Source organism: Podarcis cretensis (genome assembly GCF_951804945.1).
Source record: "Podarcis cretensis genome assembly, chromosome: 3".
In the NCBI taxonomy this organism is placed as follows: Eukaryota; Metazoa; Chordata; class Lepidosauria; order Squamata; family Lacertidae; genus Podarcis; species Podarcis cretensis.
The window spans coordinates 84,915,625-84,928,907 of NC_137172.1; the positions used below are offsets into that span (position 1 = coordinate 84,915,625).

Below are 13,283 nucleotides of genomic sequence, written 5' to 3' on the forward strand. Positions count from 1 at the left end.
GCAAACTCTGAAATTTGTGTCTTATAATCTTCAGCTGCTTGCATCCTGACAAAATGCATCCTTATCTTCAAAACTGAAAGATGAGAAATGACACTGATAATATCTGCATATGGGAGAACTCTTGAGATTTGTGTCAGTAAATCTGTGCAAATGCCTTGGTTTGATGCTTCTGCATATTTAGTCAGCAAACTGGCCAATTTGAATGGCAACATGATCTCCAGTTCAGAACAGTTTCCCCAACCTTGCTTCATTTCTTTCCTGTCACATAAAATGGCACAAGCTGCTTTGAGAAGCAGCTCATCAGTTCTAGAACATCAGTGCACCAATTCTATGGGCTGCCACCCACGTAAGGTTTGGTTTAGTGTAGCAGCTAAGAATGGATATCCTTGATTGAAATCTCACCTCAGTCATGAACTCACAAAGAGACAGGTGGGCAAACTTCAAGCTTGTGGGAACTACTTTATTTTTAAACTAGAACCCCATGGTTGATAGGTCCAAGGTGCAAAAAAGTAGCAAGAGAGGTGGGAGGAGTTAGATGCAAGATAATAATAGTTAAGGGAGTGAATCTACAGATCTACTGCAACTCATAAGTTAGAAATTCTAACAACTCTAAACTGTCCAGCAAAGCTTCACAAAGACTTGTTCAAAGATGAACAGGCAAGGAATACCAATACATGCCACCAACCATGGCAGAGAACTCTTTTCTACTTGCTGCTGACCAACTATTGAGAGTCAGAAAGCCTTGCCAATAAAGCAGAGATCCAGATCTGCTTTCTGCCTGCTCCTGCCGACATTTAGGCTAGCTAATTTGGCTGTTTTCATCTACAGTATGGGGATAAGTTTATCAATGTTTGTACTTTGTAAGGGTAATAAAAAAGGAGTGCTTTGAACACTTAAAAAGTAGTATTAACATTAAGCTGTGACTTCCTTTTGTTAACAGCCATTCATATTGTGAACATTTCCATAGGCCCAATCTGATTTGTTTGAATAACATTTTAAATGATAACTGAAAGGTGTTGCTAAGAACAATTTGTTTATGATTAATATTAAAAGTGCCTCCTCTAAGGGCCCAAAGAGAAAGGTTCTAAACCACAAACTTTTCAAACTACTGCACATAAATAGCAACATCTACATAAAGTGACTCGTTTCATTGTTAACTTAACGCACAAATGACACTCAAGCATGCATTGCTTAGTCCAGAGCTTTCCAAACTGTGTGTTGTGACACGTTAGTGTGTCAGCAGCAGTGTGCAGTTGTGTCATGCAAACTCTCCCCATGCTCCTCCAGGAGCTGGAAAGGGGTTAATTTAACTTCCGGCTTGCTAGTAAGATTGAATTACTGTGTCGTGAAACAATGCATGTCTAAACAAGAAAAGTTTGGAAACTCTGGCTTAGTCCCTTGGGGGGGGGGGGAGAAATGAATAAGGAGTTTCCCAAATTGCATGTTGTAACTTCACTGGGATTTTAAAATGGGAAAGCTGGTCATGGAGTCTTGAATGGGGTCAGAAGGAGAAAGAATGATTGCATGCTCCTACTCCCATATCCTCCCGCTCACATGCAAATTTTTCCCCAGCTAGTTTAAGCCATGGCAGGAGGAAGAACATGATTTTCATGGCCTGATTCCTGCACTCTTGGTTCCATGGATTGTGAGCAGTGGAAGCTTAAGGAAGTTTGCAGATGAAATGATTCAATGACAGGTGGGATTGCCAAATTCATTTTTCCTGGAACACCAAGTCCTTTTTGCCCCTTCTTTTATATTGATTGATTGTCACACACACAAGTTAAATGAGAGTATGTTGCGCACTTCATGTATGTCTGAATGAGGCAAGGAGGGAAACCACCCTCAGTAGCAGCAGTGAGTAGTTTGCTTACTTTGTATTTCCACATTTAATACCAAGGTAATCTGTTTTTTTTATCATGGTGCTACTAAACTTCTACTTTGTCTACACATTCTGAGCCTGTTTCTCCATCCCCCACTTGCAATCTTATCAACCATGACCATTAACTTGAGTAAGAACATTCAAATTACCTTCAAGTCTCCTGGTATATCGCTTCCATTAGGTTTTGACTCACACAGTGGCAACTGGCTCAAATTGCTGTCAGATATTTTCCTAATTTTTTAAACAAAACATTAATTGTCTGTTAACACTAAGCCCACACAAGTTGATCTGCATTTGTCCAGGAAAGTACAAATACCCAACTCTGCTCAGGTATAAGCACAGAAAACAATTGCATAGCATCATGTTAAAATTAAAAGACTGGCATTTATGCATTACAGAATCCCCTGCAGTAAATGTTGCCATTATTAAGAACAAACCCAAATGGCGTACGACAAATCAGAAGACCCCAGTAGGTATGTAAAAGCAAAGCTTGTGAAACTCTAATGATTTGAAATGTGGGAGAAAGAGCATCTGTCAGGCTAAACATAAACTTACGGTAGATAATAAATGTTCAGAACTAAACCTCTCAAATTCACACAGAGACAGACACAGTGCAGTCTCAGCTACTAGCACTAGCTGTCCCATGCATCAACCACATGTTACAGGTAGCTGCTTGCAGTTTTAAATATTTCCTACATTTTATTTAAAGCTGCTGCTATTGGTTGGTCAACAAAGGGGTTTGGAACCCCACTATTAACCATCAGCTCCAGGATGCCCCTTTACACTATGGTTACCAGATGTTCTTCAATGAATCCGGGGACACTTCTCAACTTCAATGGATTTTGTCAGGCGACTGATTTGTAAATCCGGGGACTGTCCCCAGGAAATGAGGATGTCTGGTAACCTTACTTTACACCTGCCCTTCAGAGAGGATGCAAATATGTGGTTTTTAGCTGATGTTGACAGTAGAGTCCTATTAAGCAGTAGCTGCAAGAGCTACCAACACTTCTCTGCAGAAAAGTGAGGTGGGAAAAATGCTTCCCATCCTAACCAGCTCAGCTTATTTCATACTTTGGAGCTTGGGAAGGGGATAAGGAACTCTACCAAGACAATCCATGCCCCACCTGTGCAGTTCAGAATTGGGAGGAATAATTTTCACTGCTGACACTCAGAGCTTTAGCCTTCTTAAACGCATCTATTGCTTGCCACTAAGAAGAAAGCCACAAAGCAATTCAAAACCAAGTAAAACAATTAAAATTATAAAAATTGCATAACTACTGGAGTACAATTAAATTAGTGCTGCTAAAAATCCTGGGAAAACAAAAATGTCTTTTGCCCAGCCCCCAAATGATGACAGCTAGTGCTAGGCAGAGAGCATTCCATAAATCAGAGTTGTTCATATGTTTACTATGGGGAACATAACGGTTGAAAATCTGTATATGGACTATTTGTTTTCTTGAGTAGACTAATAAATGACTTAATAAAACCGTCATCCTTCCTTTTGGCTGGTTGTTGGGCGTGCATAGATCAGTACATACTGGCCATTATTCTCAATGGAAATCTCTGGTGTACATCCTATATAATGATACATCTATCCCTCCAAGTTCACGCACCAGAATAATGGACTGTGCTTTATGTCTTTGTTCAATCAACAGATACTTAAGTGTTTGTGAGTTTAAAAGGGACTGTACCTCTTTGCAATACTAGCTGCACATGGAATATCCATCCCCACAGAGTCATCCTCATCATCACTTACTAATCTGAAAGGAACTCTTCCAAACGGACGCATCTAAAAATGGAAATGGAAGTGGAAGTAGAACTCAACTCAATTGCAAAAAATCAAATACAAGAATACACAAACGTTTAAACAGGCCTACCTTGTTAGACTTATTTAATTGCTTCAATGGTTTGCGTTCACTTTCCTGAGGAGAATACTTTTTCTCCCTGAAAAAAAGAGTTGGACAGTTCTAATTGTACCACAGCACTTGGAAATACAATAAAAATAATTCCACACAATATTTGGATTTACTTACCCATGGCAAGAACTATGAGTACTGGCAGAAATCTCATTAGAATCAACATTTATTTTCCTATTCAGGAAGTTTCCAGCTTCATTATGAGAGTTTAGAGCTGTAAACATGTAATTTATTAAGAGAAAAAATTAAACATTTTAGTTGTTTAAATACCAAAAGTTGGGTATTTGAACAATTTGAACACGGACAACAATGCAGGTTTTATATACCTCTTAACCACACTGTAGTGATCTTTAAGGAGTTTATTTTCCCAATACAACAAGGATTAGATTGAATACAACACTTGAGTGAATGTCTATGTTATATTGATCATGACTCCAAACTTAACATAGAAAGATTATATTCTCCCACCTTCTATCTTGAACTGGTTGGAAAAGCGAAGGACTGATGGTGGCTTGACTCTGTGCATGTGCGCTTGGATTCAAGTGTGAAAGCTAAGAAATATGGCACACAGGAGGGAGGAAACAGGATATATGGAGATAGGGCAGGAAAGTGGGAAGCCAGGCTCATGGGAGGAGGAGCCTTTTAATTTCAACAAAATGGACCAGATTCAGCTAAATCAACTAAACCAGATTCAACTAAATTTGCAGGACACAGCACACCAAGTTCCACAAGTGCAAAGGGGCTTTTCCTCCTTTCCTCCCCCAAGCCCCCTCCCATCAGCTCAGGGGGGGAGGGGCTAGCAGAACACTAAGCATGCAGTAGCAGAAGAGGGGAGAACTGCTTGTGCTGATATACGATCACCTTAGTGCAACAGTCAATTTCACCCTATAGTCTGCTTCAGACTCACCTGTCAAATTCTCTTTGTCTTCAACCGAAAGTAGCTGCTTTCTTTGTAAACTTAAGTTTCTTACAGCAATTTCCAACATTTCTACTGGAAGTGCTCCAACTTCTGCAGCTTTTTCAAGCAGCTGTTTAGCTTTTTTCAGATTTCCTAATTTAAAAAATACGAAATAATGAACTTTGTGCTAAAATGGGGTGTGTGGGGGCATGACTTTAAAAAATAAATAACAGTTATTAGCATTTTACAACCATTATCCAGGATAGGAAATGTGGTCAGTAACAAAGCTTAGCCATGCCAAATTTTGAGTAAATCTGTATCCACATACCTTGAGAGAGTTCAAATTGTGCAAAAGCCACATGAACAAAAGAAAATTTACTGCAGGTTAGTCTGGCAAGATGAAACTGATCGCGTGCCTCTTCTGGGTCTCCAGTGCTGCAAAGAAACAATGGTTTGAAGCAAGTGTTTCAATCATTCACCTCACACATGCATGCAAATGATATTTGTTTACTGGGAAAGGGTGATGCCACCTAAATTTTGCAGTGCTTACAAATTAGCTCAAAGAAAATTAAATTGTTTTCAACCAGAGGTTAGAATGCATCACAATACATACTGTACAGCAAACGAGGTAGCCTGCAAATCATCTGTACTCACTCTTTCCAGTCAAAAATCCTATCCTGGATGCACTCTTCCTTGCAGAATTTAGACAGAGGTAGTCCTATACCATAGTCCTTCTTTTACACAGTTTACTGCTGGTATTAGGGAAAAATGCCTTCCACTAGCAAGCTTCACTCCCTCTCAAAATATCTTAAATGTTACATAAGTACATGAAGGAATCCACCTTCCAGGTGTGGTCCAGACACATTTTATTTAGTGTTCACAATAAGAAAATCAAATTTTCAATATTACTTTATCTTCCCAATGCACAAAGAACTGCAATTCCAAAAGATGGGAACCTCATATATTGTCTATTGAACAAATGCTGACTGTGCCTCCATTTCTAGAGGCATTAGATATATATTCATATATTCAGTCCTAAGCATCAAAGCAATTACCGTATTTTTCCAAGGCTAAGATGGCCCCTCATGTAAGACAACCCCTATTTTTTTGAACCCTAAATTAAGAAATCAAAACTTTAAACACCCGAGATCGCCTGAAGTTGTTGAGCTTGTTCACCCAAAAAATCTACCGGTGGTGTGGGGGAATCAGGTGGTGCCTGGCTTCCCTGCCTGCTCCTGGGTGTGGCGCACTGCTGCTGAGGCACATAGGCAGACAAGGCAAGGCAGTGGGCAATAGCTAGCAATAGGGAGTGGGTAAAGGAACCACCTTCCTGGCCGCCTACTTAAGCGGAGACACCAGGGAGGTGATGTGACTGCTGGAGCATGGTGTCAACATCAACTACACCACACCACCCTAGGCATCCTACAATAATGTTGTATTTGCCTTAAACAAAAAACATTGACTTATACACGAAAAAATATGATATGTAATATCAACAACTGACGTATGATTTTTTCCCTTTTAACTTGGGTATCATAACAATTACAAACAAATATCAAACACTGGGAGTGTATAAAATGTATACAGTAATCTTCAGGGATGGTATCAGGTAAGTATAACCAAAATAAAATGTTTTATGTTGCAAATTCAGGAAATGGGGATATAAAAAAGGCACGTAAGAAGAAAAGACACAAAGAAATCACGACACTTCAACTTAACCAGGTTGTTATAAATGCCAGCGGCGGAGACCAACTATGTTCTTGGATATTGACATAGGTCACAAAATCAAACCAGACGGAAATAAACTTCTGTTCTACATTGAACTCTGGGTACTTCTAATTAAAATGTTAACTTTTCCACTGATACACTATCCCATGCCTTTCTGTGCCATATCAGCTCCAGCAATATCTCCCCAATCCTTGCAATCATGAGTCATACAGTGGTCAATAAATGTCCAACTAGCTCCCTATTGTAAGCAACAGAATCATCTTCCATACAAAGATTAAGGAGTTGTAGTTGCAGTGGGGGTAAAAGACAAATGTTGAAACTTTCTGTTTGCCAGATATGAATACTTACGCATTCAGTTCTGCAAATCTAACCAAGATGCGAGCATAGCTTTCATTCTGATGGTATTTTTCTGCAGACAATGATGCAACTGCTTGCCTGTAACAACCAATCAGTCTATTTAACAAGCTGATGTCAGCCTGAGGAGTGCACTTAGCCTCCAGTTTAAGCAAATGATTTAACCAATCTTCAGGATTATTTGCAGTCATCATAATCTGATTAACTGTTCCAGAGTTATCTAAAAAAAACCAAAAGAAAAGCATTGTTAAGATTTTTGTTATAAAGAACAAGATGCAGTATTGTCTACAAACAGCTAAAGGAACCATTAAAACAACACATGTTTTAGTTTCTTTTGGTTCCAACATTTTGATTCATCACTCTAGGAATGGCCAGGCTACTTACCTTCTGACCTAGAATGGGCAAACCTACCTTTTGTTTTGAAAGGCGCCGCAGCAAGCAACAAACAACAACAACAACAACAGAAATTATACAACACCAAAATGTCAGTTGTGTTCCACTTGCCAAAAGTGTTCTTATTTTCCACATGCCATGGCACAAGCCATCTAGTGGCGTGGACTTGAAGTGGCTTCACAGAACTGAGTTGCAAGAAGGATTTAAGAAGGGTGCTAGCAAACCAAATGAAACAAACAATTATCCAAGTCTTAAAAAGCACCAAGCTTCTCTGCAAATAAGATCACTAGAGACACAAAAATTCTGATAAAATAATCTCAGCAAAACAGAACAATGGAAACCCCTTTGAAGTCTGCGCAGAAGGGGAAATACTCTTAAAATTGGAGCATTTCTCCCACATCAGAAAACGAAGTGTATTCAAAGTGCTGAGGGATCCACTTTGAGTTCAAACTGTTTCCTCAGGAAAGAAATAAAAATGCTCCTTTTTTAAAAAAGAAGCTCCTCATCCCCCCCCCCAAATTGCCAAGTCCCTTGTGAAGCACTTCTCAAATACCCAGCAACTAGCTAATTGTTAAGCGTTTAGGAAGCAACTTGCAAGAAGCAAGTTGCAAGTTGTGTGGTCAGCGTGCCCCAAGCAGCAATCACAGAGCTTCCAAAGTGGTTTGTGCAGCATTTCAGAAACATCTGGTTGTCAGACACTTTGGAAGAGCTGCATAAAGGGCTTTGAAAGCACTACCAATCAGCAATCACAAAATACTACATACCTGTTGTATCCACTGATGCCTTGGTGATGTTAAGCTCAGCTGTAGTATTGTCGTCATTTTTATATTTGCTTTTCAGGTCTTGAACCCTACTCATAATAGAAGCAACAAACATACCATTTTCACTTAAATCTTCTTCCTGCATTTCTAGAAAAAGAAAAGTCAGTGTTGAATACAAAAGGTAACAAATGTTACCTAATGCTATTTATATTGCTGTAGGGTCTTCTTACAATCAAATAGCATATAATTTTTGTTAAATAATTTTTTTAATTATTTCAATGAAAGAGTAATACAGTAAATCCACAATTTATGCAAGTGTTATGTTCTGGAATTGCGCCTAAAGACAAAATTGTGTATAGTCAAAACACATTGGGTTCAACTATGCCCCTCTCTTATCCTCCAACCTTATACTGTATACAATATTAATTCTCACATCAAATATAACTGATCTGTAAAATGGACTTTATGGTCTGAAAATAGAGACAATGTATGTACTTTTACACCTTTAAATTGGTGTAAAGCAAGCTGGTGTAGAGCCAGTGTAAAGTTACATGAGATCCAAATCCCACTTAGCAGCATACAGTGGTACCTCAGGTTACATACGCTTCAGGTTACAGACTCCACTAACCCAGAAATAGTGCTTCAGGTTAAGAACTTTGCTTCAGGATGAGAACAGAAATCGGGCTCCGGCAGCAGAAGGAGGCCCCATTAGCTAAAGTTAACTGTTCAGGTTAAGAACAGTTTCAGGTTAAGTACGGACCTCTGGAACGAATTAAGTACTTAACCTGAGGTACCACTGTATATGCTACTGTTCTACCTAAGACTGGCAGAGGGAAAACAAGTATTTAAACTAGTGTTTTATGCTGGGTTGCCAAGCCACATCAGGTTCAGCTGAGCATGTTACACCCACATATATTTAGCTGAGCTGGGATTGAGAACATAATGCCAAATAAGCCAGAAATCAACTGGATGAGCCAGAGGCCCACTGCATCTCGGTGGATTTTGCCATGCCACGCAATTGCTCTCTCAAGCTTCTACCCTAATCATATACATTTAGGGGGGAAATCAAGTGACTCAATAGGACTTACTTTGAAGAAAATGCATTAGATTATGGGGGGGGGGGACCCATTAAGTAACTTGATGGGCAAGAACAGGTATTTGCCCTTTCCCTAGCTTAAAAAAAAGCCAAAATCCTGTATATTCCCACAAAGCCAGTCAAGCAACTCTTCTGAAGATGTGACACAATCACACATACATGTATGTGCCCGTTTGCTGTCAGTAATATCCTTGTGATATAGCAAGATGCAAACAGAGATTGCAACAGCTACAACCTGTTGAAATAGTGAAAGGCCACCCTAGAGAGTTGCCACATTTGTCCCACCCCAATCCACCCTTAAACTATTCCCATCCATACCTCTGGGGTGAAGCAAGTATTATACAACTTCCGTATGTATTCAGGTGGAAGACAAGGGAATCACATTTGAAATAATTTCTGTACAGTACTTCTATCAGCAAACATTTGCAATATTTTGCTAAAAAATTCTCTTCTTGCCAACAACCCTAGAGATTTATTTCAATTAAACAAAACACGGGGTCAAATTCAATGTCATTTGCACAGAAGGACTTCCCTGTCTTCTCTTCGCTTCTCCAGCCTCCTGCACCCTCCCCAAATCTGTTATAGAGGGTACCACAACCCTTTGGAGATATTGGGGTTATGCAGCAGGGCAGATTGTTTCCATTGCACGAATGGAAGTCCATTTCACTCACACAGAAACATCATTGGATACAACCCTTTGTTTTTTTCTGGGGGGACACAGGGGTATGCATACCCCTAAACATTTTGTGAATCTAAAGTTTGGCCACATTGAGGGGCAGTATTTCAGTATTAGTAGGCAAATGAGAGTACCCCTAAACATTTTTTAAAAAGAAAAAAAGCACTGATACAACCCATAATCATTCAAGCATATTAATCATTTTCTCATTTTTCTCTAGATTGGAAATTCAACAGAATGGAAGTGGCTTCTCTCTTCAACAATGGGTTTTCATTCCTGAATGAGCTATCACTACCATCATGGGGTACTTAATCTGCCACAAGCACCATGTATCTACAACCCAAAATAGCTCTGGCTCCTCCACCTTTTATTCTCCCATGAAATAACCTTGTGTTTTATTTTCTTGCAAGTATAACTGTCTTTAGACTGCTATGATTGGTATGCTTTCGAGACCTGCCACGGTGCTCAACCCACGCTTGAAGCTCTCAGCTGGATGTCATCTTTTCAATCAATTATCCTGCAGTCCTACGCAGTGAAAACCTACTGCAGCCTGGGATAGCCACCCCCGTTCTTTGTTCCCCTACCCAATAGGTGTCCAAGAATAGCCTGAGAACACCTTGCTTTATCTGCCACTGAGGATGCTCCCTCACCTTCTCAGTGCCTATCAGCAAACCAGGGGTAGGTAACAAGCCTTTCTCTCGTCTCGACTTTCCTTCCCTTTTCTTTCACTCATTATATCAGTCTCTCCCCCTCGATGATTCCCTCTGCTTCAGAGAAAACCTTCACCTCTAGTCTCATTGCAAATGTTTGCTTTACTTAATAAACACTTGCTTCCTCAAGTCTCAGCTCAGTTTCTGGAGATTCCTGGAAAGCTTACAGGGATGCTGCCTATTTAGATCAAAAGTTATTGCCAATTTGCCACAAAGGGAGCCAGTTCTACTAAATGGATTGCGAGTCTGTTGAGGCAGCTCTACTAGATAAGATAGTGGCCTCTTCTCCAGAAGGAATAGAGCAGTAACCTGCAGAAGGAAGAGCACCAGATTAATTCCTCAATGACCACTGTAGTAGCGGGAAACTCACAAAATGTGAAACCAGGTTCAGAGAGGTTCAGTAGACCCATGCAGTGTTTCTCCTTACACCGCTGGTTAAGACCATAGTGTTCCAGGGCAAAAGGTTACTTTTCCTACAGAATTAAGTGATATTTTATTGAAACCTGCTCCTATTGTGGGTTTTTAATTGTGAGAAATGAAAGTTTATATAGCATTACCTTTTTGTCTTTGAATTGCTGTTCTCTATACAGCCTGCAAATGTAGAACTTGTTCAACAAATGTAAATTGTAAATATTTAAGTAGTTTGTCCTGTTTGCAAACAAAGTACTTTCTATTGGGACCAAAACATCAAATTGTTTCTTCAATTAAACCTTGGTTATCAGGAAACAAAACTTCTAAAGCGCAAGATTTTACAACGAAAGGGTGTAAACAGGTTTGGATCACATTTTAGTGGCAAAGTAGGCCAAGAACTGCTTAGCTCCTTAACATAAGCAAAATAACTGAGTTTCTATAGTACGCCCTGAGGGCAGCTGGGAATCAATTTCATCTGAGGCGTACCTGTGAACTGTGGCAAGACTCATCCTTAAGGGCAGGTGGTATCCGCCTTGCAAATTTATATAAAAGGGAGTGTCAGAGGCACAGCTAGAGGCATTGCTTCATTCACAATATACCTTAGCACATCCTCCTTGAAGGTAACTTGTGAAAAACCTAAGAGGAGTGGTCTCTTCGTTTCCACATATTCAGAACTGAATGAAACTCATCCCTGATAGGGAGGGACTTGGTGCAAAATGATAGAAATGTACTGTTGGTATTATTGCCTCCAGTGATACTTAATTCTAATCAGTCTGATTTTCATTGTTAATCCTCTATTTAAATTGAAAAAATATATTACTATTATATTAGAAGAAGAGTTTGGATTTGATATCCCGCTTTATCACTACCCGAAGGAGTCTCAAAGTGGCTAACATTCTTTCTCCTTTCCCTTCCTCCCCCACAACAAACACTCTGTGAGGTGAGTGGGGCTGAGAGACTTCAGAGAAGTGTGACTGGCCCAAGGTCACCCAGTAGATGCATGTGGAGATGAGAGCCAGTGTGGTGTAGTGGTTAAGAGCGATAGACTTGTAATCTGGGGAATCGGGTTCGCATCTCCACTCCTCCACATACAGCTACTGGGTGACCTTGATTAGGAAGGGACGCAGGTGGCGCTGGTGGGTTAAAGCCTCAGCGCCTAGGGCTTGCCGATCGAAAGGTCGGCGGTTCGAATCCCTGTGGCGGGGTGCGCTCCCGCTGCTCGGTCCCAGCGCCTGCCAACCTAGCAGTTCGAAAGCACCTCCGGGTGCAAGTAGATAAATAGGGACCGCTTACCAGCGGGAAGGTAAACGGCGTTTCCGTGTGCGGCTCTGGCTCTGGCCAGAGCAGCGATGTCACGCTGGCTACGTGACCCGGAAGTGTCTCTGGATAGCGCTGGCCCCTGGCCTCTTAAGTGAGATGGGCGCACAACCCCAGAGTACGGGCAGGGGTACCTTTACCTTTACCTTTATCACTGGAGGCAATAATACCAACAGTACATTTCTATCATTTTGCACCAAGGCCCTCCCTATCAGGGATGATTTGCAAATCATTGACAAACATTGTACGCAATCTCATTATGATTTGTTGCTTTAGATTTGTAAATTATGTATACTTCCCTCCTCTTTCTGCTATTCTTTTTTTTTGGGGGGGGGGACAGGGAGAGAAATAATCTGGATGTAAGTACCATTTTTTTCTGTATATAAGACACCCCCAGGTATCAGATGACCCCTATTTTTCTAACCCAAAATTTAAAATTGATATTTTAAACATCAAACAGTACAACTTTGAGCATTTTCAGGGGAGGTCGCCCAAAGTTTAGGCTGCCATTTTTCAAGAGTCTGCGCTCAAACCTGAGCCTATATTGCCCGCAACCGAGCCTGGACCACCCACGCCAGATCCCAAACCCAGGGCCGTCCACCCCAGAGCCAGAGCCCAAACCCCTGTGCATTCACCATCTGTGTATACAACCCAAAAATTTTGACTAAAATTGCAAAGGAATTGCAATCACAAACCAAACAGACCAAAAAGCAATAAAGTAAAATGGGCCTGTCAAGCAAAATGTTCAACCAGAACTGTAACCCACCAAGCTAAATGGAGCCCATTAAGTCTGTATGGCAGCCTGGCAGGTTTCACATCAGAGGCTGGAGGCTTAACTGAGATGCTGGTGGACTGCTTTTATCGTGTTGTGTCACAAACTAGAATGACTATCATAAGATGTGAAGAGTTAGGAGGTGAATGGGAACATTCTCAGAAGATTCAACGGCCAAAGGATGATGAGATCCAAGTTTCAACTCTGGGATTTAGCCAAGAAATTCTGTTGTTGTAGGCAATCTCCAGAGTGCAAAAGAGTTTAACATGTTGGTCAATCAAGGACTATGCTTAATTACTATGCTTAATTGCATCCAGGGACGGAAAGGAATCTAACACATTCAAATAAAGAGCATCTTAACTGCATCTTGAA

General features: G+C 40.5%; 1 protein-coding gene across 6 annotated transcripts in view; it reads right to left on the reverse strand.

The window, feature by feature from the left end:
- The window catches only part of TTK (TTK protein kinase), a 40,292-nt gene that overhangs the window by 16,022 nt on the left and 10,987 nt on the right, over positions 1-13,283 (reverse strand). For 4 of the 6 annotated variants that reach the window (XM_079970432.1, XM_079970433.1, XM_079970434.1 and 1 more), the window contains exons 2-9: positions 7,933-8,076; positions 6,770-6,995; positions 5,022-5,128; positions 4,703-4,846; positions 3,913-4,009; positions 3,757-3,823; positions 3,571-3,668; positions 2,029-2,110 (exon numbers count right to left, since the gene is read on the reverse strand). In XM_079970432.1, coding sequence (XP_079826558.1) covers positions 2,029-2,110; positions 3,571-3,668; positions 3,757-3,823; positions 3,913-4,009; positions 4,703-4,846; positions 5,022-5,128; positions 6,770-6,995; positions 7,933-8,076 — 965 coding nt within the window. Of the gene's footprint in view, positions 1-2,028; positions 2,111-3,570; positions 3,669-3,756; positions 3,824-3,912; positions 4,010-4,702; positions 4,847-5,021; positions 5,129-6,769; positions 6,996-7,932; positions 8,077-10,351; positions 10,721-13,283 lie in introns of all 6 variants that reach the window. The other 2 variants (XM_079970435.1, XM_079970437.1) reach the window with 2 other exon arrangements.